This window comes from Barbus barbus, assembly GCF_936440315.1.
Source record: "Barbus barbus genome assembly, chromosome: 22".
Taxonomy (NCBI): domain Eukaryota; kingdom Metazoa; phylum Chordata; class Actinopteri; order Cypriniformes; family Cyprinidae; genus Barbus; species Barbus barbus.
Genome location: NC_136750.1, coordinates 21383063 through 21410034, shown reverse-complemented (window position 1 = coordinate 21410034; position 26972 = coordinate 21383063). Strand labels below are relative to the sequence as shown.

Genomic DNA, 26972 nt, shown 5'->3' with positions numbered 1-26972 from the left:
TTTTATACTATATCTAAGAGTGATTGTGTCAGAGAGCGAATGTGTCAGCGAAGCGGATGGGTTAAAAGAGTAGAGGGAGGATGAGAGCGATCCCTCTTAAGACTCATCTTCACCCAGAACGCTTCTGAGACTCTTCAGAGGAAAAGGGAGAGGCAGCCATCGCGACGGTATGTGTAGGAGATGCCTTTCATCCTTCTCTCCCTCCCTCTTTTCACCATTCCATCATGCCATTCACTTTCTCTTCTGACAGAACACAGCAGATCCATCGTCATCCCCCAACTAGAGATGATGATTCTCACTCTTCACACACATTCACAAACACAGACATGCGCACGGCCTTCACCGTTTATCCAGACTCTGACCCTGAGGTCTGAGCTTCAAGAAGACAAAGGGTTGTGCAGATCGTCCAACTCCCCCGTACAGACACATACCCAGCTGCTCCAGTCCTGACTAAAGACTAAACATGGTAGATCACACAAACACACCACGGATGTGCAGACTGAGGCACAAGACCACAAGATTTCCCCAAAGAAGAGCAGCAGAAAGTCTACACTACAGCAGCCAGAAAGAAAATATGATGTTTAAAGTTCACAAGATTTGCCATTTACAACACTTTGCTTCAGTAATTAATAGATCTACACTATAGGATGAGGCCATACAACAACCTGCAGAGTTTAAGTGATATCAATACAAAAGCAAAGGTGTTTCACCTTTATTCTATTTTGATCAAATATTTTAAGATTTGTAACTCTGTGCACAGGAATACGAATTAAGAAAGTAGACAGAATTTCATGTTATAATATAATATACAGCAATAGTTGGTGGGCAGTTATTATTGACAAAGATAGTAGAGAGGGGACAGAGGGGACACAATTTGGACATAACTAACATGTATACACTACCATGTAAAAGTTTGAGGTCAGTAAGATTCTTTTTAAAAGAAATGAACACTTTTATTCCACAAGTATGCTTTAAATTGATCAAAAGTGAGAATCAAGACATTTACTGTATAATGTCACAAAAGATTTCCATTTCAAATAAATGCTATTCATCAGAACATTTTATCATCAAAGTACCTTGAAATTATACAGCAAAACTGTTTTCAACATTGATCATAAGAAGAAATGTTTCTTGATCAGCAAAATCAGCATCTTAGAATAATTTCTCTAGGATCATGTGACACTGAAGACTGGAGTAATGGCTGCTGATCATTTGCTATGACAAAAATAAATTATATTTTAAAATATATTAAAACAATTATTTTAAATTGTAGCAATATTTCACTTTCATTACAGCTTTTACTGAATTTTGACCAAATAAATGCAGCACTTGTGAGCATAAGAGATGCCTTTCAAAAACACCCAGTCTTTTGAATGATATAGTGCACATTTAGTGTTTTCTATACGAATATTTTGGTAGTGTGAGTGGGTGTATGTGTATATTTCTTTTGTACTTCTTGTGAAGAGGCAGAGAAAAGCCCTTTATGGCTCTTATATGATTGTTATGACTTAATCACCATAAAAGCACATAAAAACAGACAACAAAGTGAGCTACTGGCTGGTTATACACACATATACTAAAACACTTCAGCAGTCTTCATCAACCAGAACTACACCATTCACTCTTGCACTGTCATGCAAACAGTCAATGATTATTTACTAGATATTAAATGATTATTTAACATTTTCTTAATATGAGATGCACATGAGGAGCACCCTTGCAAGCAAAAAATATTCTGAGAGAAGTTTGTGGATTTATTTTTTTTGGTCCATAGAATGGAAGTGTTCAATTACCAACATTCATCAAAATATCTTTCTTTGTGTTCTGCAGAAGAAAGTAAGTCAAAGAGGTTTGGAACAATATGAGGGTGAGTAAATGATGACAGAATTTTCATTTTGGGCGAATGATCATTTTAAAATAAAGCACCACCTCAGGCCATTTAAGCCCACCAAACCCATTGCAAAGAACCCCCTCGTCTGAAAGAATTCACAAGCCATACAAAAGACTTTTGTTCACATGCATTCACATTATTCAGCTGTGGTCAGACGTACATGCACGTATGTGCCACATCTGAGGTACAAGCACACAAAAAAAACGTATCTGCAGGATAGTAGAGAGGGAAAGAGGCAGGATTTGCTGTTGAAATGTTATCTTTCACCATTGTCGCACAGGCACAAAATAAAAAAGTAAATAAAAATACAGCGATGTGTGAGGGTGCCAGAGATAAGTATGGAGAACGTAGAGTGGGGGTGGTGAGGGTAGATGAAGTAGGTATGTTAAATATAAATCAGCTCACAGCTGGCAACAGGAAAGAAAGGGGGTATTTTCAAGAGGCAGGGCATCACTGGAGCCCACAGTGCCTCCGATAACATCCATGTTGAGAGAAAGAGAGAGCAGTACAGAAGGGGGAAGAAGAGATGGGGGTAGACGAGGGAACGCAGCCCGGGAAAGATACATACAGAGATGCCGTTTGCAAAAGGAAGTATCACCACCCCTCTAACGCAAAAGTCACAACGGGATTTCTGATGGGAAAAATGTGTTCTTTTCAGATGAGAGGAAGATAAAGAGAGCACAGCCAAATGTCAAAGATGATAAATGAAGGAGTGCACGGAAACACCAGCATACGCTGATGTGCATGTCTAAGACGCGAACAAACAGAACTTGTCCATTTGCTCTCTTTAACAAAAACGTACAACGATAAAAGTTACTCAAAAAGAACAGCAAAGAGATCCATAGATTTAAAGGGAACATGTTGTCATAATTTCTCACCCATAAATAAGTTGTTAAAGTTCTCAATTAATTTCCTTGATATGAAAACATAAACTACAAAAAAAACTGGAACTAGAGCTTTCAAGATTTAAAAAAGACGCAAAATCATTCAAATATTAAAAGTAGTCCATTCATATCAAGTATTTTTAAGAAAAAGCTACTGACGTCTGTGAACTGAACTAATAGATTCATCAAAAATATAAACAAAAAATTCATTTATTTACATTTTTAAAAATTCACTTTTTGTATTCAATAGGAAGAAGTCATTAAGTAGTTGAATAAATAATGACAGGACCTTCTCCTTCTAGTGAGAGTGTTTTAACATATACGACTAGACTGAGTAAACCACTCAAACCGGTTCTGTGAACTGGATCAAAAGATTCATCAAAAAGATCGGACAAACAAACATTTCCTTGACTAATCAGTCCAAATTTACCTTCATTATATTAAAAAGAGGGTATACAATATTCAGCAATTTACTTGTAGTACTCAACAAAAGAAAATAATTATACTGTTTAGACATAGCGAGTATATAATGACAGAATATTCCCCTTAGAGCTGTTGACAGCTGACTGTTGAATCACTGAATCATTGATTCATGAACAAATCATTCAGAACGGCTGTGTGACCTGGATCAATAGATTCGTCAAAAAGATCTGACAAAAACAAACAACTTATTCACCAATCAGCCCTAATGTACTTTCATTATATTAAAATGAATGTCCATGATGTACACCTTCAGTACTCACTGGACGAAAAACACACAAGCGGTGAGTAAATAATGACAGAATGCTCATTTTTGGGTGAACTACAGCTTTAACATTATGTGTGCGGATGCACGTACACAAACACCTACCATTAATTAGCGTTGTTATCTCCACAGCCTCACTAAATCTAATTACAACTGGTTTGTCATTAACCGCGAATGATGGTAAGGAAACATTAATGAGAGCGACTCGCTTCAGTTTGGGTCAATAGCTTAGTGGTTACAAAGCCAGTTCAGTGGCTCTTAGCAGGGGAACAGAACATCTCGTCACCCGCGAACAGGATTCTGTTGTCAGGATGTTAGGTATTAGTTTCACGACAAATAACGCTTACTAATACAGCAAATATTTGAAGATGACTTACTCAAACTGATAAAGGTTGCACTATTAGTGTGAAACATTAATGGTATCCACGCTAGGCCTTGTCATAAATCAAAGCTAACAGTACAGCTCTCAACAACTAGCATAGCAACTGTTTATCAGTAGTTTTTAGCACAATTTGTGAATTAGCGGGGTTAACGGACCTTACAGAGAGCCGAGGCCCATCTCGTACGATGTGTGCCAGAATGAGGTGTGTCTGCTTGTGTATGTGGATGACTGTAGATAATTTTAATATCAGGCTGGTGTGGATTGCTGATAGTGTTTTAAGGCAGGGCCCTGTGGACTGAGCACTGGTAGTACCTATCTGTAATTAGTAACCATTCTCTATCACTGATAAGATAAACTCACCCTGACCTTTTCCATTTGGTCGCCATGGTAACGGGCCCTCTACCCCCCCCTCTTGATATTATTTTAGTGATTAAACAGCAAATAGCAGGGAGATGGAAGAAACCGATAGGGATGATTAATAATGGTGTTTGGTTGAAGTGAATGTATGTGAGCGTGTGCGTGTGGGGGGCCGCCAGTGTCAGAGAAGAGTGTGAATAGGCTTGGCTTTTTTGCTGTGAATAATGGAAATTTAAGATGAGGCAATAGGAAATAAAAGCATGGGGTGAGAGCGATAGATGTCTCCTTTCTTTTCCCTTTTTTTCTACAAAACACTTTCACGGGGAAGAGAATATTAATGCGTCTGTCTCTTTCCTCCCTACCCAGCCAAGCCCTTTACCCACAATCCCCTCATTCTCATCATTTAACTCTTAAGACTTATCACTCTTCTGATTAATAAGAACTCCAGCACTTCAGTACCACACTGACTGTAATAGTTTTTCCTATTAATGTGAGAAAATGCCATAATCCATAACAACGGTTCGGCACATATATGTATAAAATTCATTCCACGTGATAACTAGTTTTGGGAAACATTTGCATGAAGGTGGTGGGATGAGGGCAGACTTCAAAAACATTGAAAATAAATGTGAAGGATGATATAAACATTCTGGCCGATACTGATAAGCCAGTAGTTATTTTTTTGCTGCTATGACCAGATAAATGCCTGATATTAAAATGTTGTCATTAGAATAAGTTTTAAAAATAAAAAATTTTAAAAGATCAAAATCAACTTTTATAATGATACAAGCGGATTCAGGCATCATAATACATTATAATGTACAGATAAAAAAAAAAAAAACTGACAGTACTGACAGATAACATTTTTATTTTTTTTACAATACAGTGCATTTTTTAGACTTTAATATTGGGCATCCCTCATTAAAGCATTTACAAAAAAATATATAAAAACTATTAATAAATTTTAATTAGTTAAAATTAGTAATTTAATTAGTTTACCACAAATAGTTAATTTGTGGTAAAAGACTATGCAAATAATCAAGACAAATATCAGAATGAATTCTAATTGATTTTCTGGTCAGTTAAAAGATACTGATCAAAAAACGTTATGAAAAGGATTTTTATTTTTTTTTACTTTCCAGGCCCTTAAATATAATAGAAACAACAACAACAAAGTAATAGAACAAACACACTGCCTCATATATTGTGCACACTGAAACCAATATACACACTTCAGTTTTCAGGCAGGGCTGAGACTTCTCTCTGCAGCCTCTGAGAGTGTATTTGCATAAAATGGAAAGAGCAACAGTGCATGCAAACCGGGCCCAGTTGACTGAAAGGTCACAGGGTGAACAACAGCAGGGCTTGACAGCTCGTATCAGGTTGATCTCTGTTCTGATAGGGACACCTTCCCAAACTACGGCCAGGGGAGAGCTCACAGACCTCACACAAACTCTTGACGACACTGCCGTAGATTCATACGATAACATGCATTCGGTCGGACACAAGCCTGTGTCACTATACTGACATCTCTACAACAACTGACCCGAGTGGCTCTCTGGAATGTGGCTGTCATCAAGGATTTTAGGCAATCTGATGAAGGTTAGCCATTACGAGATATTTCAGAGATAGACCTCCCGCCATATCTGCAGAAAGGAATGCCTGGCCTCACCGAACGGATAATGGATCCCATGCTTTTTCAAGTTATTTGAGATCTGACAAAAGAGCTGAAGAACGCCCATGTTCAAACTACTGTAAGATCCCCAATAAATACAGCACTGAATTTAAAATGACAGAAACAGACACCTGTGCTGAACACTTTTTAGAGTAAATCTGGATTTGATACTGCAGTGCTAGAGTAAGCGTTCTTAAAACAGGGCCACAGGACACACACACACACACACATCTGAACTGTAAGTCTGCTCTATTGCTTGAATAAGCGAATTAGCCTCAGTGATGGCTGAGGAGGCAATAAGGCGACAGAAAAAAAGGATAATCTTTTATCTCACAACCCTCCCCACTGATTTTTATAGTCCATATCACTTCCCTGACAGTTGATGTTCCACTTTTCTTTTTCATTATTTATTTTTCTATTTTTGCTTTGTGTGAATTCAGCTAAAATACTTCTAAAGCCCTTAATGGTGCTATCGGGAGCCGGGATCTGCTGCCATGCGCTGCTTTTCATTGGAGATATTTGCTGGGCCGACCCTAAAGAAACGGGACATTATCAAATGTCTAACGAGACTGACACGGCCAATTATTGACAAATTATTCCTTCAGAGCTCGTCTGACTCCCTTGATGAGCGCGCAGTCCCCCCTCTGTCCTCTGGGCCCGGGGACTGACGCCTATCAGATTCTATTAAATGCTCTGCACTTCTGCGAACAAAGCTACCCGCGCCCTGCGTCACATTAGCTTCCATTATACGCTCATGAACTTTGTCATGATCACAATGGTATACCAGTCTTTTAAGAGCTTTTAAGACTGAGAATTCCTTTCTGTTTATCAGGAGACTCAAAGATGACTTCTCACAAGGAGGGAACGAAAGGCATGCTCTTAAGAAAGTCAGTCGTGGTCCAATTCAGATGAGAGTGGGAGAATTCACCAAGAATTAATTGTATACACTTTTAGCATTGTTTATTTGCATTCACTTTTTGGTTGTTTTAATGCACGATTCAAAAAAGAAATTAGTAAATAATACAATTTGCAAAAAAAATATATTATAATCTCCACTGCAATCCAGGACCATGTTTTCATAGAAATTAGGCATGTTTTTAATAAAACAATGATAATTCATTCATTTAAATACCAAATTTTGCAACTAGGGATGTGCAGATTATTCAAATATGGTCAAATTTAAATAGCCAAATAACCAATAAATGGCCAATATTAAAATTAAAATCGTTCTATATTATTTTATCTTAACAAAAATGAAAAATAAAAGTATGAAAATGGATAATAATCACTTTGGACATCTGCAAAGGATTACATTTAAATGTTACTAAATGATTAGCATTTTTGTGAGAGCAAAGGTGCACATGCACAATTGAATACCAAATACCGATAATCAGTAAATATTGTACCAATATATTTTTAGCATTCTTAAAGATTAATTTTAAGTGATCGATAGATGGCTACAAAGATAGCCTAAAATGTAATAATTGGGGAAATGAGCATCACAATTAAGTTTCCAATATTGATAAATTAATAACAAAACTCCATATATAGGCTGATAATAACTAATATGCTACTATTACCACATAGTTAAACTAGACTGAAGGTTTTTGCATTGACGAAACATCACACATCTCTCCCAAGACTGAGCTGAGCTATTTTTGTTACACCACAACAAATCTTGAGTAAAGACTCAGAAAAGCTATTAGCCTGAAATTTGAACTCTAAGCACTTAATATCTGTCAGGAAAATAATGCTTTATCGGCTATTTGCACTGTGCTCTTCTAAGTACTCGCTCTTATCAAATGCATCGTCATCAGGGACTTTGAGGCATGACACACGGACTGATAGATGGGAGCAGCTGATGTGCTGGCTTTAGGCAGAGAGGTCACTGGAATGATGGGCCAGAGGACTAGGTCTGGGTCCAGTTCTGCAATTGTTCATAGGATTGGAGTCTGGATATGAGAAGCTGGTTCTTCACATACACAACATAATTAGTTAGTTAATGACAGTGGACAACAAAGCAGTCACTCCAGATGACATCCAGCTGTCCTCTGTAAACTTTCTCATGAGCAAAACGACTGTACTAGTTTATTAGAGGCAGAGATAAGCACTTTCAATCTCCAGCTAAGACAGCAACTTTATCATCAAGATATAGTCATATATGTGGAATTAAAATTAGGGCTGGATCATATAGCTAAAACAATTAATTACATTTTTTTTCAGCTTTCACTTGACATTGAAAAAAATTCTCCCTATATATTTTTATATTAAAATCTATTTTAAAATATTTTATATAACCAATCAGACGAACCATCATTTCAACTAAATCATAATTTTTCCCAGTAGATTTATAAAGGTGAATGCAAGTAAATTTTATGTAGCAATACAACATTCATAAAATAAAACTTTATTTACCTACACATATTTTTGCTTTATTTTTACAGTCAAGTCACACTTAACTCTAAAAATAAAGTACATTTAATTGCAAACAAAAGGAAAATATTTTAATACAATATTTTTTTTAAATTATATAAAAAAAAAATAAGTTTAGGCAGATTTAATTTAGGCGTTTATTCACATAAAAATAGAGATTGCACATACAATAAGTGCATTAAATATGGTAAAACTGTTAGCTCACAGATTTGAGCGTCCATGTTTATTATCATTAATAAATTTTAAAAAATATATTTTTTTTTAATGACACAATAATTACAACTTTTTAAATGCATGTAGTCAGGGACAGAGTGCAAGCATATTTGTCTAGCATAATTCTGTATTTTTAAATAAGGAGAATCACAAATATTTCTATTCTGGTTAAATTCATATATTTTTATTAACTGTTTATCATATGTCTATTTTAACTCCATTTTGGCTTAGTTTAAAGTAATGTGAGAGCATCGTATAGTGAAATCAGTGTATTGAACCGAATAGTGACATGAGTGTATTGTTACACTCTATATGTCTATGCATAAAATTCAGATTTGTTTTTAACTAAAAGAGAAATCGTGAAGGAGAGATATAAAGTGGAAAGCAGGAATGTCTGTGTAATAACAGGGTCTTGACCTCTAACCTGGCAACTGGTACGGGGTGCCAACATTTTCCTTTCTTTCTCTCCCTCCTTTCATGTGCGGTCCCCTTCATGGTCCCTGCCAAGTCCACATCCTCTCTAACGAGGGTGTAGTTTCTTAACATTCATCATCGCTGAACTCTGAAACTTTATCAGCTCCGGAGCACGGCGCCATGGCCCCGGCCCGGCTCGCTCCAGCTCTCAGATAGGGCCGATAACACACTGATAGATTACAGCAGATTGTTTTACTTCAGGGGACACTGCTGCCTCTAATACTAATACTCAGACAAGACTCACTGCTTACGGAGGGAGAACAGAGAAAGGGAGGGATAGACGACACAAAGAGGAAAGGGCTAAGGAGCCAAGTGTGTGCACGTACGCATGTGTGTGTGCGCAAGTAAGGGATATTCACGAGGAGATTGTGATCAAAATAGGCTCTAACAGTAGCACAGGTTTAAAATGACAGTTTTCGTAGAGATTATACATTCCTTTCACTCCACAATCTGATTTAATAATGCTCAGTATCACAGAAACTCAAATGCTGCATATTGCCTTTGTGTGCGACTTCTCAACATTAAAAAGTGCTGAAGTATGTTTCAGACTTATAAGCATAATATAGAAAGTACATACAAGAAGTAAGGCATTAAGCAAAGATGTTGACTGAAATTATACAGTTGCATGCAGTTAAACGTCTCCAGCTAAGCATCATGATGAATATGAGAAACAAATGTATGAATAAGTCTTAAATGACATGTACAGGCCAGCCATAGTGCATCTGATATGTATTGCACTGTACATAGGAAAAACCATGGCTGCCTGAAATGGCTGATCCAATTGAATCTTAGATGAAAGAATGTCGATGCACATTTTCCACCAATGTTTCCACCATCATCTGTCGCACCATTATTTGAATGCGTTTTTCCCCACAATGTGCTGTTTTACTCATTTGTAAAAACAAAACTGTGATTGGTCACTTAACATGTCATTTAGTCTCTTCCTGTTAAAGTGCACGGTTCTCAGAACAAGCAAACAATCAAGAAAGTCAAATAACACTTGTTTAAATGCCAACAAAAATGCACATTTGTGGAAAAAAATACATTTTATCATACACGCACATGCTTAAACACAACCACAACATACACTTGAATCTTCTCACACACAGGCCACTCTCACAAACAACAGCCTGAGGCACAAAGACAAGAGGAAATCTGAAGCGTCTGGGCAGGCACAGGACTAGAGTACCACCTGACCTTCAAATAAAAAAATAAAAAAAGGGTCAAGTGTAGATCACATGGACTCCACAGAAAGACTCCTGACTGGACCACACTCCGATGTAAGAGAACATTATTGTACCCAAGGGATAAATGCAGAAGTTACTATTTTTATTTCTTTCAAAATGGTAATAAATTGAAGGTTTTGAATATGACTTAATAGTCCAAACAAACAGAAATAAATAACATTTTAAAAAACATTAAATAGAAAAAAGTTTTTTTTTTTAATTAAAAAAAATCTTACTGACCCTAAACTTACGAAAAAAACCTGAGAAAAAAAAGAGAAATAGAAATATTTCATTAGACAACTTTATTATACAAATGATATGGATCACTTTTATGGTGTGTGTTTTTTCTTGAGCTTGAAACCTTTTGGTCACTATAAACTATAGCTGTAAGGCAGGGGCTGCATAACTATTATTCTATCGTAATTTCCATTTCATTTTTGGATGAACTATCCCTTTAAGACACGTTTAGTCAAAATGAAACATTTATCAGCCATTGAACTGAGCTTGCCACAATATGTTTGTAAGTGTAACTGTACTGCACCCTAATGATCACCCAATCAGCTGTCCTCAACAACAGCAGACGCCTGTCGCCCACTGCAACACGCCTGTCCACTGTGTTTGGCCTCTTTATTTGGGTCAGACTGAGGTTAGCCTTATCAGAGGCCAGCAGCTCTAAAAACGCTGAGGTGCGTGCGTGTGTGTGTGTGTGTGTGTGTGTGTGTGTTATGAAGGTGTGTGTGTCCACTAAGAAACGGCTCAGAAAGGGTTAACTAAGACCCAATCACTCACTCTTTGACAGATACAGAGAGAAACAGCCACAAACTGATATTTTCATGCTTCCCTCCTAAAAAAAATTATAATCCTGCAAAACAACTGCCATCAGAAAAAAAGCCTAATAGCCCCGTATATTCTTAATTTTTGCATCACCCGCTTTATCAGCAGGCCCCATGAATAATCCGTACGGTAATTTCTTTTCTTTCTCCCTTTTTGTTCCTGGCATTTTGGTAGAGAGAGATAAGGCATAAAAAAACAACAGAAGGGCTACGAGAGTGAAAAAGACCGATAGATAACATTGATATCAACTCCTACACAACGCAGTCATTCCCTTATCAGAGCTTTTTATCATGCTTTCGTTATTTTTTCCTTCTTCGTCTCCACTCCCTGTTCTTTGTAGCCCAACTGAAAAAAAGGTCTACTGCCTTTAAAAATCTAGGCAAAGTTTTGGTATCAAATTAACCTTATGCAGGCTTTTTACAGGGTCACTAATGTGAATAATTCAGCACACAGGGACACACGGCTGGAGAGATTGCGCAAGCACAGCCGTGTCAGAGGGAGCCTCAAGATTTTGGAAGCAAAAACAAACTCTCAAATATTTTTTATCCTGTTTAAATCTATGAATCTGTTTCGTAGACCAAATGCTTGGGGAAAAAACAGACACGTTCAAACGTATACTAATAATTTCAAACACACTCATACTCCCACAGAAAGTAAAAAGCCTTTCTAATCTATCAAGGTCAGTTACAGTGCCCTGAACAAATACTGCGTTGTTTAAGAGAGCAGTTTAAGTGAGCTCTCTATGTAAGCAGAGAGCAGACGCTTAGACAGGAAGATAGAAGGACAGATAGTGAGTTAGACAGCACAACAGACAGAATTTCAAAGCCAATCGGCCCAAACTTCCGGTATTAAGTTATTGAAAAGCAACAGTAAATGCAGTGAAGGACAGCAGAAATATTCTGTTGGGGTAACGCTTTGCTAAACATGTTAGCTGGTGCTATTTAGAGGACTATAGAGATTTTCAGAGAAGTCTCAACTGGTGGATCAAATACATAATATGTTCATTGTGTCATCAGATGTGCTCTACTGCTCAAAGGATTGAGGCCTTTATTGAAGAAATTAATACTTTTATTCCACAAGGATGCATTACATTGATCAAAAGTGACAGTAAAGACTTTATTACAAAACATTTCTATTACAACATATAAATAATATTCTATTCATCAAACTTTCTATTCATCGAAGAATGCTGAAAAAATGTGGTTTCCACAAAAATGTGGCAAAACAACTGTTTTCAACATTAATAATAGTAAAAAAGCTTCTTAAGCACCAAATCGGCATATTAGAATGATTTCTGAAGGATCATGTGACCCTCAAGACAGGAGTAATGTTTCCTAGAACATACACTGGGTGAAAATATATAAAAATGTATTTAGATATTTTTATTTAAAATATATATATATATATATATATATATATATATATATATATATATATATATATATATATATATATATATATATATATATATATATATATATATATATATATATATATATATATATATATACACACACACACACTTTACATAGTTATTTAAATTTATTTAATATTTAAGTTTTAATTAGATATCACTATCATTTCATTATACTTTCTAACTTAAAATAAGCGTTTTTTTTTTTTACTTTTTTTGTTCAGATAAGTTTTTCTCTGAACTGTTATGCCAAATTTTAACTAAAGATAATCAAGCGGCGCACTGAAAAAATATATAAAGTAATAATAAAATTACTAAAAAGAGGCAACATCACTCATCAGCATCAAGAAAAGTATTGCATCTGTTATATTCTATATCCCTGATATTCCACCCAGATAAGAACACATGTGCATGACATCACCACTTAAGGGCAAAGCAGGAGGACCCCCTATATTTGAGGTCATCCACTAGATTGCATCATTAATGGAACACCTCTGACATCAGCAATTTGATCCAGGAAGTTTGAGAGGAAAATCCACCGCTGGATGGGTGGAAAACAGAAGCAAGAAGGGAGAGACAGAATGGACATGGTTTACTGTACACAAAAGGATATAATCAGTTAAATCAGCACGGTATCTCGGTGAAGCAATCGGTGATAAAAAAGCACCCTGGAAGAGAGTGTTATTGCTGATGGGAGGTCATCATCAGCGATATGGCTGCCCACGCGATGCCTGGCTACTTCCTCTGGTCGCCGTGAGAAATCAGCAGTCAGTCGGCTACTAGACCGCTTCCATATTCAAAGCGGTCGGGTGACCCAGTGTTTCCGAGCGCGAGTGTTTAGGCAGTGCTTGTTTATGCAGATGGGTGATGTGATTGCGCATCGTAGAGTGTCAGTCGACAACATTCCAAATGTAATAGTCCCTGAGAGGCACTTGAATGGAGTCATTCCCCCATCACACTCCTCCGCCCTGCAAAACTTTCTTATTAACCGCACCATCTCTCCATCTCTCCCACATAACCCTCCTTTCCCCCCATTCCTCCTCTCTCCTTCTCAAATAAACCTACAAAGAAAGAGAAATTAACAGAGGAGACGTTTTTCTCCCTGCCGCCCCTCTCCTTTCTAGATAGCGCAGGAAGAAGTGAGAGAAACAGAAGGAGAGAGAAAGCGATAGAGACAGAGGAAAGGAGCAAAAGAGAGAGGGAGAGAGAAAAAAAAACAATTTATCTGTGTATTATCAAGAAAGGCAGACACTTTAATCAGTCAGCTATGAAGTCAGTATTTCCATTCTTATCTGTTGCAAGAGTGGAAATGGAGAGCAGATAGTGCGCTGGGAGCCCATCGGTGGGCAGGAATGATAATGGGAGAGAGAGGGCTGGCTATTGGACCGCTGTGTCAGCTCTATCTGCACCCATTATCAAGGGCCTTATCGGCGCTGCCATCAGCCAAGCTGTAATGGGGCCAGTTCAACTTTCCACATTATCATACCGCTAAGACCTGGTTCAGTGAGGCTAGAGGTCTGACTGGAGACAGGGGGAGAAGAGGCGGGAGGGTTACAGAGAGACAGTTGTTGGGGGGGGCGAGTCGGGGGAGAAAGAGTGAGATAGCAGTAGATATTGGGGACGGGAGAGAGCTAGGGTAATGGAAAGCGGGCCAGAAATGAAGGGGGAGAGATGGAGGAGGGGCTTACGTGAAAGGTTTTGTAAGTCAAGACTTTGATTGACGGAATGAAACTTGAAAAGGTGAGGTCGGGACAGGCCTAGAGGACTAAAGTCCATCCTAAATTATGATTTAAACGGATAGTACATCCAAAAACGAAAATTCTGTCATCGTTTACTCATCCTCATGTCAGTCCAAACTTGCATGACTTAATTTTCTCTGTGGAACTTAATAGAAGATATGCTGGTAACCAAACAATTTCAGCTCCTGTTGAGCAAAAATACTATGGAGGTCAGGGCTCCAAACTGCGACTAAAATGGTCGCATTTGCGACCAAAAATATTAATTTGCGAGTGAAGTTTTTGCTGAGGTCGCCACTGGAGACTATATATAATTTGCATGAAAGGACTTTTTTCCCGATTGTTTTGCGCTCACATCTTTTGTTATGTTCACGTATTAAACTTACATAAGACGATGCGCATCAAAGTTTTACTGGAAAAGAGTTTCAAACAGTCCTCGTCTCTGCCGCACACAGTCTGCTGAACGCAGTGAGAGAGACCTGAAAGGGCCTGTTTACACCTGGTCACTTCATGCATTTTCTCTGATCGGATATCTATATGATTTGTTAAAACGTTTCCCCATTTACACTTGGCCACATAAATGTGTCTTCGCAAAACGGATATAAATCCGTTCTTCAATTCCCGCTTCATATGCAAATATAACGGAGTTCACGTCAATGAAACCAATGGATAATTTTATTAATTATCAGCTAATTTCAATATCGCTACTTTTAATGAAGAAGATTGTGTGTTGAGCGTCTGCGGCTTACTTTCAGGTTCATTCAGTTTGCGCGTCGCTTGTTGAAGAAATACTCCGCTACTCATCCGCGGTGATGCTTGTTGCATTGCGCTGTCATATCTGACTATAACATGCCATATAGCCTATAAAACGCTCTCACACGTCTATTATTTTAATATTATGGGAGGAGTAAAATTACCATATGTGGTTTCAACAACCAGATGCATTTACACTTGTCCGGTCGATCTTCTTATCGAGATCTTAGTCTATATGCTGTGTTCTGTTAATGCATGGACTTCCAGTTATTTGAAGCGCACTTGCCATCCAGTAATCGCAAAAAGCTTTGTGCTGTCTTACTTTTTAATAAACAAAGTATCAGCTTTAAAATGCTACGAAATTCAAATGATGCGGTTTGGATGCTCTTTAATGCGGACCACAAGCGCACACTTTCGGTAATATAAACACCAGTACCCCGCGTCCACACGGTCCGTGTATGCGTCCGGATCGCGCGAGCGGAGAGTATCGCACTTAATGCTCAGGCACGATCTCTTTAGCACCTCAGTTAAAGCAGCAAGTGAACCCATTATATATTTCGATTTACTACTATAGTATGAAATGAACATGATCAAAAGGAGGCAATAAGAAAGCCTATAGTACAACTTACTGAAATGTTTTATGTAAAAGCTCATTGTTTCAAACTGAGGAAATGTATAAAGCTTGTAAACATTGCATTGTAATACATTTACCTCAGAATAACCACTCAGTGTCCATAAACTCATCAGTCAGCTAGAAAAATAACTATAAAGGAGCGTTTTGCTATATTCATGCGCTGTTGCATATTAATATTTTTACTTATTCTGTTGTACATGATTCAACTCCTCCTATAAAATTGCATTTTACTAATGAAGAAAAACAGACTGAATGTGTGAAAGACGTGACAACATTTATAGGATGCACTGCACTCAGTTGCCAAGTGATGCTTATGGTCCATGATATTGGTACAGATTCTGTGTAACGAACAATTCTTTGTGACTGTATATTTCAAGTTGTAAAAGACATTTAATTCACACTTTAAGTGAACCTTAGTCCCCCGGTCGACCTGATCATCTACAAGATGGATTAAAATGCTGATAAAGCCTAGAAAAGATAAGACATAAACACATGACAAAATGATTGAAATGTTAAAATAGGGGGGAAAAATAAAATGATAATAATAAAATAAACCACTTTTATTCTGTGGCACCTAAAAAAATTATTTGGCGCCTAAGTTTTTCTTTTATAGGAGCCAATGGCTCCTTACTCGATTTTTTTGTCTGGAGCCCTGGAGGTCAATGGGAGCCAAAACTGTTTAGTTACCACCATTCAAAAGTCATACATAATTTAATTTTTGGGTGGACTACCGCTTTAATACTGGCAGTCCTATCATATAATCATCTCTGTAATGATAATATTTTCATTGTGATCGTCCACAGGACTTTGAATGACAGACTGAGAGGAAGTATCCTTGACTTTTAGAGTGCTTTCTGGGTACGTAACAAAACGAGTGACGTCCAAAAGTCCACAATCACGAAATCTCAATGATTACCGCCTGTAACTTACTAACAAGTCTTTTGATATAATCATCGTGATAATATTTTCTCTGTGATTGTCCAAAATGATAAGACCCTATGGATGATGACCTTTGACAGGTAAGATTTCATTTTAGATACTGTTAAGATAACGTTCTTTGGAATCGGACCAGGATTGCACAATAAATGGATTCAATAGAAGCCACAGACCAAACAATAAATTCCTAAACAGCACAGAGGAGTACTAACTCACCCATTTCAACTCTGCAGGTTTATAAAACACAGTCCTCCTAACCTTCATGTTAGTATGACAATGCTCACCTACTTATTGGAAGCAATGCTATTTGTAGGAATGCAAATGCCGCAAATTATTTTCACTTCATGTCCAATATTAAAATTCTATACTTTATATACTATATTATAGTATTTTAAATTGCATTTAAACATATCATGATATAAAATTACAGGTATTGTTAAATTTTGTGATTAATTTTAGATTTAGATAGAATTTTGTTTTAATGTTCGATAAGGGCAAAGGCAATTTAAATGTAAAAACAGAGCAAATGAGCGTCACCTGATACAGGTATATGTTAAATGCCAGGTGCTTAAAATAGGAAACACTATTAAAAGAACTACTAGAACTTGGTGCTATAGGTATTTTCCAATTGCTTTGCAGAAAGGGTGTTAAACAAATAATCTAATGTAAGGTAAATGTTTGCAACTTGCTAAAGGGCTCACAATAGGAATCAACAAAAGGACAAAAGTGAAAGAAGAGTAAGTGAGAAAAGAAAAACATGAACAGAAATAGCACAGATAAAGAAGCAACATAGATTGCAAAGGCTAGCCAAATATTGCCTCAAGACACCCACAATATAGTCTTTCATGTCACTGTTTTATGCCAATTAAAAGGACACAAAAGGCTAAAACACTTTATAAATCTGCTAAATTCACTTGTACTGTTGGGAGTTCGGCTATGAAATTGTTGTGTCTGAATATATGAATGTCAGAACATTTGCAACATTTCATGTGGCTTACACACAAACTGATCTGATACATACCTCACATAGCAAACACTTCTCAAACAGAAGCTGGAAGAGATCTGAGGCTGATCTCTAGCTGTTTTCCTTCTCTTTCTTGAGCCGGCCAAGTGGAGTGTGTGAGAGCAGAAAGAGGAGCCACTCTGGTCTAGACCACCTCTGTTCAGGGGTGGCTCCCTGGAGGCGGTCTAACCTCTCCTCTTTCTAGGGCCTTTGTCCCAGCTGCCCTTCTGTGCTTATCTCTTCTCTTTCCGCCTCTCCTTATGAAACATGCCCGGTGTTCCCTTCCCACAAGAACCTCCTGCCTGGCATATAACACCCAAGCCTGAGCTCTCCGCACCGTGAGCAATAGAGATACTCAAGACAGCATTTATCTTTCACATTTTACAACAGGCCAGTGGTAGTTTATAGTAGAAATGTGCAAAACTATACATTTTCAAAACCGACCACTCAATCGATTGTTGACCATAATCGATATATAATCGACCATTCGGTCTTAAGAAAGAAGCAAGAACAACTACATATACTCTAAAACTCTACAAACTCTATCATTTAAATTGTGTATTATTTTATATTTAATTTCATACTATAATATTTAATTTATTTATTCAAAAGGAATAAATTACATTTTAAAATATAAAATAGAATAAAATAGAATTCAAATAGAAAACAATTAAAAAATATATAATATTCTGAGCATAAGAAACGTCTTTCAAACCACACACACACATAAATACTTTTAACAATTAAAATTAAATATTTTTGTAATAAAATATAAAATAACATTTTAGCCAGTTTATACATTTATTTATATTTATATAACTCACAAACAGACTGTCAGATAGCTAAACTCTTCAAGAAGTTGAAAAAAAAAAAAAAAAATTAACTTGGGATGTGCAAAACTACATATTTACTCAGTAAGTTGCCAAATCACAGGTTTCGGGTTCACTTGATCTCAGTCTGACACGTTTAGGGAATTCACACAGAACACATTAGTGTTCAAAAAGCTAGATGAAAAAATAAATGACAGGAAGAAAATCTAAAACCTGTTAAGTTAACCTCTAGCCAGTTTTTGTATTATTTGACCTTTGTCACCCATCTCAACTCACTATTCAAACTCACTAATCCACTTTTCCAGATCATTTTGGAGTCTGTAGTGTCACTTTTGTGAGTATAAAATGAAACACACATTAAATAATTAGTAAAAAACCTTACCTTGTGCATCTGATTACATTTGGCTCTTGGCAACCATAACAAGCAAGCCAGTGAGGACTGTTACTATCCCAGAGTGTTATATTCTACACTCTGGGACAGAAACTCACCTTAATGCCATTGGGATGTGACCTACAGATTTAATCTATGGCCTTATGGTTCAGACAAATACACCCAGCTGAACTGTTTGCATAAAGCCCCCTTGAGATATCCGTACTGATCCTTTTAAAGGAGGGAACAGTATATAGTGTCACTCTTGAACTTTATGTCCCTTAGCGTTACATCAAATTGATGGCCCACACCCCCAACCATGCCAATTAAGCACATCAAATAAAGAACATGACATCAAACCTCAGCCAATCTAATCAACCCTGTTAGCCGTGATCCACATCAAATATGGCTCCTCCACATCGGCCAAATTATCATATCTCCATTCTCCTTAAGACAACTCATTAACTCCAACCAAAAAGCACAGAAAACTCTATCACACCAGCCTTCTGGAGAAAAAAAAAAAAAATCTCCCTCATGCGATGGCAAATCTCACCTCCGCCGTTCCTATCAAAACGGCACATAAAAATAAGTCCTCTCCATAAGATGCTATGTGATAACAGTGCATTAAAAGATTACTGCCCTGTTCCCATCTTGTTTTTAATTGCATTGGGGCCAGAGGCTACGGGATCCTTAATAACACATTAATATTTTATTCTCATCCACCGCTCCACAATCACACGCATCTGCAGATGCGTCTAAAACTTTATGCTATGTCTGCATTTGGTGGGGTGTCGCACAACTTTTATGGCACTCTTCTGAGTTACTGTATGCTGATGAGAAAGATGGCATACTGACAGCTCCGCCAGCACTGTATAAGATGACATATCATCAAGTATAATTTACATATATTTACATAAAATATCAAACAAACAAAAAATGTGGTTGATTAGATAGTCATTCTTTTGCAAATATTTCATTGCATAAAAGAAAAAAATTGGTGTTTATGACAGTTTAAATACACCCACTGGGATGTTTAACTTTCTGCTTTATTTAGTTTTTAGCTCAAGCTTTTTATGACTCTACATAAAGGAAAAAGTGAGGATTTAGGAGTGCTAATGGGTCAGTGAGGGTTCAGTTATCATAACTCACTCGACTTCCCTTTGCGTAAACATTAGGAAAGAGCAATAATTCATCAAAACACCTAAAAGTGTTTTCACTGTGGCAACCAACAGACACTTCCTAAACAGTAAATTTTAATTCACAGTTACAGCTTTTTGACATTATTTTCAGTCCATACATATCAAACTCTCTCACCCAATCAGGAGAGCTCATGGGCTGCTTCAATCAGTACATCACCAGCTGACTAATTAACACGTTACACAAAATTCTAATAAATAAGTTGCAAAAATGATAGCTATATGGGTTATTTGGAACAAATAAACCATTTCAGAAAAAAAAAAGTTATAGTTAAAGATTTGGGTTTTAGATCAAATTTCAAGTTTCATCAAGTTGAAGATTGAGGTCCCGTCCACACAGAGACACGTTTAGCTGTATATATAAACATTTTGGACCGTGTTAGCATTTCATCCAGATGGATCCGGTATTTTAGGAGAGTGAAACCGCTATTTTTTTAAACCAGGTCCCAGACTGGATAAATCTGAAAACGACACCCTTGTGTTTTCGTGTGTACAGCCAATCCATATATTTTGAGAAACGATGATGTCTCGCCCCTAGTCAGCCACCGCTACGGCATGTAACAGCAACAACAACATGAACAAACACTGAGCGATTGTCTTTTTATTAACTAACATTAACACAGATTAATAATAATTAATAATGTATTGTTCCATGTTCATTTGCATACAGCGTGCAAGGTTTATGCGCATAGTCCAAGTCTTCTTCTAAGTTTGTAGTAGGGAAGAACCGAAATGAAAATTCTTGGCCGAAGCCAAACAAAATTAAACACTGGGCCGAAGGCCGAATACCGAAGATCCCCCACAACCCATGTAGGCCTATTTTGCCTTTTTTTATTCACCAATGCATAAATTAAATAGCCAAAATGTGCTTTTTACTGTTTTGTAATGCTTTTCAAATAAAAAAAAATCAATTACTATGCAATTAAAAATATTTACTCAACACTGAACATTTTTTTACATTCTATCAGACCTTATATCAACAAAGCACAATTTAACTTAAAGTTAATAAGTTAATAAAATAATATTTGTAGGGTACTTATTATTATCATTATTATTGTCTCACTTTTTTACAGAACAACAGTAAAATTACAAACTAACATTTATGTTTGTTGATGGAGTTGGAAGTTGATCTCAGTTGATCTCAGTGCTTCTTTTTGTTGACAACAGCAGATTTAGCAGGTTCTCATTACGAATTTGGGAAGATGTTTGTCGCATGTATCACATTGTCAAATGTCTTTAAAAAAAACTACTAAAATGTTACTGAGCAAATGACGAGCAACTGCGTTTCAGCGCAGATTTTTCTCGTGCTTTGGACTTTGAAACCTGGCGCCGCCAGCTCGTGCAGCGCTGTCTGAATACATGCAATTCGTGCGTGTATATGAAAACTTAACATTCTGCAGTTTATTTACTAATCGTTTGAGGCAATTTTGCGATTTCAGTCATCATAGTAACCAGCATCAACCACCAAATCTTCCTCTTTTCATCGGAGACATGAGATGCAGCGCTAAACAGTCTCTTGCGGTTGGGGCTAGTAACGTGTCTTTCTCGAACAGTTTTAAATACTTTCACACTGCCGACATGTTTGCTGCATTAGTGTGTACCTCTATTTGATCACGTCACGTTATTGTTCAGTACAATTTATTCTGTCTTTTCGCTTATTATTTTCGGCCGAATAATTTCGGTTGCTGAACATTCGGTGCATCCCTAGTTTTTAGTGCATCTCTGTGGCAGAATTACAGAGCCACATACTGGTCTGGCATGTATACTACATAATTTTGTGTCGGTTTCATGGTTTCGTGTGTAGGCAGATATTTCTTGAGACGAGAGAAAAAAAAAAAAAGATTGAATAGAGAAAGCTCTGGCTTCATGTGAATGTGGCCTGAGTGACCAAGATCTGTCAGCAGAAAGCAACAAAGATTCACATAAAAATAATTTGGGCTCACTAGAAACATCGGTGTTAAACCTATACAATCACAATAACATTTATGTTGTTAATTCATCAAAGAATCCTGAAATAACATCAGTGTTTCTACAGAAATATTAAGCAACACAACTGTTTTCAACATTGATAATAATAAGAAATGTTTCATGAGCACCAAATCAGCATATTAGAATGATTTCTGACTGACTGGAGCAATGACTGGTGAAAAATCAGCTTCTATCACAGGAACACATTATTACTGGTTTTAGTGTAGTTTTAATCATATCAGCCTTGGTGAGCATAAAAAACTTCTTTCAAAAACATTAAAAGTCTTACAGTCCCCAAAGTTTTAAAGGGTTGTGTAAATATAAATAATTGGCTGTGTCTTCATTTTACCACAATATTAGTATTTATAAGCACATGCAGTTCAAACGCAAGATGCATTATTAAGTAACAATCATTAAAAGCAGGACTTTGAAGATCTTAACAACCTGCTTGATCAGATACCAGAAATCATTGATAATCATGTTTTATCAAAATCATGAAAGACGTCCTTGGCTTTGCAACACATTATAAAGACTTTATAACTTTCTCACAGTGTTCATTGCACCCACTATCACTCAGTATCTAATATCTTGCTGCAAATCAACATTTCAGCCATACTGCTGACGCCACATTCTTGTTTCCTTTCGCAAGGCGTAGAGCTGAATACTTTTTTTTTTTCACTGTTTTTCACCAAAATGCACCCTGCAGATTAACATCGACGAACAAAAAAAAACCTTGCATCTCAATGCTATCTAAAACAAGATCTACAATGAGTAATATGTGGAATTAGTTTTAATTAAATTAATCAACCACAATGGTTGTTAGGAGAAAAACACAAGGGTGGGGGAGTAACTAAGGGGAGAGGAAAAAATGCATTCACACCTATCATCTAATTATACAACAACATTAATCACATTAGGGCTGGAACTGATTGCCAGGGTCCAGGGCCCTCCTGTTCTTACGTGTAGCTTTGTTATTGCAGCAGAGCCTCAGCTCCTGCCTGCTCTGCGCTGATAACAACTCTTATCACACTTGGCGATCTCTATCTATACCGGAGATCAGGCCCCAGGCTTTATCAAAAGTTCACATCGAGCTAAAAGCAGAACAAAGAAGGAAAACAAACAAGCAAAACCACCAAGACGCAACAGTGTGTGTGTATGTGTGAAAATATGTGTGCGAAAGCCTATGATCTCTCATTCTTTTCAATATTTTTGGCTGAGTATTAGACCTTGGGGGTCAAATGACCCAGAGACGCTGAACCTGACAGCAGCAAAAGCTCTGAGAGCACTTTCAACAAAAACAGGAAGAGATCCCATTAGTTGTCCACACTTTCAAAAGTGCAAGCCCAAGGTACAGGAGGTGGTAACTCAAACAAGTGCATTGTCTGGCCCCGGCTTCTCAAACATCCTCTAGCTGCTGACACCAAATTCTGGGAGCTCATGTATAATTCACGCCAACCTCGAGCTGTTTGAATGATGTCACTCGGCTGCTATCTGTGAGAATCTCCTCTCTGTTATCTCCCAATCATCTCAACGGCTCGCTTATCAGCCCCTGCGATCTCACTGAGGCAGCTGCTTTTAAAACGCAGCATACATCCATCTACCATTTCTGTTCCTGCCTCTCTCTCCCCCAGCCCTTATCAGCCCTGACATCCTACTCTCCCCTTATCTGCTTTTCGCTCTCTCTTTTTTTAACTTATCTAGAGATACACCCAGCCAGTCCCAAACAACAACAACACAAACATGACAAAGATGAGAACGCTTCAGCCAAATGTAATTATAATCCCAATCTCCTCCACCCCCCTCGATGTTGGGACTATCTCCACAGAGATCGCCGCCTTGCCTATCTTGTCTCCCATCTCAACCACCAAAATATAAGCCCTGGGATGTGGCCCCGCTAAGGCCGTGAGCTAATCTCGCCATCAGGGAGGGATGGATAATCTATCAGCAAAATCTTCACCATTGGGAGAGTGACGCACAAAAGACAAAAATATTTCCTCTCAACACAGTCTTCCATGATACCGGATACCTTTTTTAGAGAGGCCAGGATTGTAATCCTTCCAGTTAGAGTGTAACAAAACAACGCAATCGCACACTTTTTATACACAATCGTCTTCACGTTTACATACGCGAAAAGGTGAGATAAGAGGGGCGATATAACGTCCATAAAAGCTCCCGAGTTTGGTAATGGGGGGACTCACCTTTGGGGTGATCTGGTGCCAAATCTGAGATACTTTTCCATCTTCATTACTCATAACGGGACATAAACGGGGGACTTGTAGAGCTGGCAATGTGTACTTCAAAAGCCACCAGATATGAAATCTTCACGGGGTTCAATGTTTCAGGAAAGATAAGGAATGTTTATACTGAATCGTTCAAAACATCAGCTATGACTGGCCTGAAGTAGTAACGCTGGTTCTACTGTTTGCAGCTGCCTCTAGGTAAGAAAATGAGTTCTGCAGAAACCAACCAGAGATAGCTTTATATCAGATAAGACATCACAATTAAGAGAACGCCTTCATGGGTCAGCAGGTCATTGGCATTACTGGCCAACGTGCTCGTATAACTCTCCAGTCACTTAAACAAACCTTGATACCGTCCGTTAACACTCAGTGGTATATGCTAATGCTGCCTTATCAAACCATCTTTCTTTCCTATTCAAGAGTCGCTTTCTGCCTTTGAATCGCATTAATATTTATTTTTTTGAGCAGCCCTTTCTAACTCAACCTCCAAGATATTGCTACTGTGCTTATCGCCTGAAAGCATCTCTTCTGGATGAAGAACTGAAACAGCGCCTGGCACCAGAGCAAAACGACTTTTCAGCGCTGTTGGTTCTTTTCACAGAAAGAGAGGGAGAGGCAGGGGTCAATGAATTTGATTTTTACTTTAGGAATTTATCAACCACAAAATGTTAAGGGTTACTTCAATCAGAAATGAATTTATGTCACCTTCACGTTGTTTCAAACCTGTATGACTTTCTTTCATCACTGGAAGTCAAAAGAATCTCCCGCTTGCTTTTTGCCAATCACAATTAACGATAAACGAAGATGTCAAGTGTCAAAACGGATGGTACGATCATCTCAATAGTATAATAAAAGTGGCTGATAAGACTAACGCACAATAAGTCACATGATTGTTTTTCACTAACAGTGTTATTCATTAATAATCTTTCACTGGAGTGAGCTGTTAATGGCTGAGACCAGTTCAGTTCAACTCAAGAACCAAGTCAGTTTGAGTTATAAACGAGTAATTCTGATTGGATTTGTGAATTGTATCAAATGAATGAAACATTGCTACTTTTCTCAGAAAAGTGACAAGATATAGCGCTAGTCACTATATTGCATCGTTTTCAAGGCTTTACGTCTTTGGTCACCATTCATTGTCATTAAATGGAAAACAGCAACCAAGATATTCTTCAAAATTTCTCCTTTTGTGTGTAAGTCACACGTTTGCAGCATGCAAATAATGACAGAACATAATATATTTAATAAAATCGTAAAAATTTCATTTTAAGACCAACTAATGGTGCCTGCACATTGTAGGGTTAAAATGGACAGATGAAAAAAAGATGTAATTGTAATCCACTATCGTGTGGAGAGATCAGCTGGGCGCGCTATCTGACGTCTCATCTCTGGAAAGAGAACTGAAAAGCCGGAGGAAAATGCAACAGCAGCCTCCGTGCAGCCACAGACAGAAAACAAATAAAAGATCCAATTTTAATCCTTATCTCGACTGGGATCGGATCGCTGTTTATCTGAGCTCATATCGTCTTTTTCAGAGAACAGTGACGTTTCAACAACAGTATTATACAGGAAGCCGGGGTTACACTTTGGTTGGAGCAGACGAAAGCACTTTTACGAATTAAAAAGTAAAATAAAACGCGTTTATTAGACAATTATCGCCGCTGGGTTTGAAAACTGACGCGCGAGTTTGTTCAGCTGCGTTGACGTGTGCCGCGAGCTTTCAATAAAAGTGCTGCGCGTCCTAAAAGCCGTTAGTTACTATGGCAGTTGTAAATAAATGTAGCCATTTCTAAAACCATTAAAACACCAGCATTGTTTGAACAGACCGCTCACACATCTAGAGTGTGCCATTTGTCTCGTGTTAATAGAAAGATCTTGTCAGTTTCCACGAAATTGTTTAAACGCTGCGCTCCAAAAAAAAACAACGCTATCCAGTCATATGAATTATATCACACACTTTTTACAACGAGTCACCATTCACAACAGCAGCACCGGTACTAGAGAAACTTTAAACGCTTACGTTTGATCTGCCGGGGTTTGCTCTGCTTTCTTCGGGACATGCTTACTCCGTTCCTGCTGAGCTTGCGGCAAAAGCGATCAGTCCACCGGGGTCACTAGCAGTAACAGCAGCACTGGATCACAGCTCTCGGCCCGTCCGAAGACACCCGCATGACCTGTACTTTGATATTCAGAGCCGAAAGTGCTACCTGTGGCCGAGTGAGGCTTAGTTACTTTTCGACGTCTTTCCAGAGGAGCGATATATCCTCTCCGTTAACCACGATAAACTCTGCCGGTGTAGCCCTGACAACGCGTATGCTGCTGGAGAAAACTACACCTTTAGCTTTTAATGATTTGTTTATGTCTACTCCGGTGAAGCACAGAGAGAGCGCAGTTCTCGGGCTCGATCGACACATGAAACAGTGGCGCTGATATGTTCTGACACGCCTCCGTCACGCCCCTTGCGTATGATGCCATGCCGCACGCCGCACACTGCGCTCGCGCTCCCAGCAAGCTCTCGATGCTCCTAACATCAGACTTCCATCAGTGCAAGACATGCAATGTGTGCCTCGTTTGCATGCAAAACAATTTTCTTAAGGATGAGCGACCGTATACGGAAAAACATGATGGGCTATTCAAAAAACAATTTGGTTATTTACCACTATTCGTTTTGAAATCAGCATTATAATTTTTTATTGCATAAATAATGTATAAACGATTATATATACATAATAATCATACTTTATTATAATATATTTTATATTATTATAAATAATAATA

The 26972-nt window shown here is 37.7% G+C and overlaps 1 protein-coding gene across 2 annotated transcripts in view; it reads right to left on the bottom strand.

The window, feature by feature from the left end:
- Nucleotides 1-26632, bottom strand: part of LOC306888407 (zinc finger protein ZFPM1-like) — a 76546-nt gene extending 49914 nt beyond the window's left edge. For both annotated transcript variants that reach the window (XR_013785742.1, XM_079446677.1), the window contains exon 1: nt 26215-26632. Coding sequence is in view for 1 of the 2 variants with exons in the window: in XM_079446677.1 (XP_079302803.1) it covers nt 26215-26254 (40 nt within the window). In the remaining variant the exon portion in view is untranslated. The remainder of the gene's footprint in view (nt 1-26214) is intronic.
- Nucleotides 26633-26972: the final 340 nt, after the last annotated feature.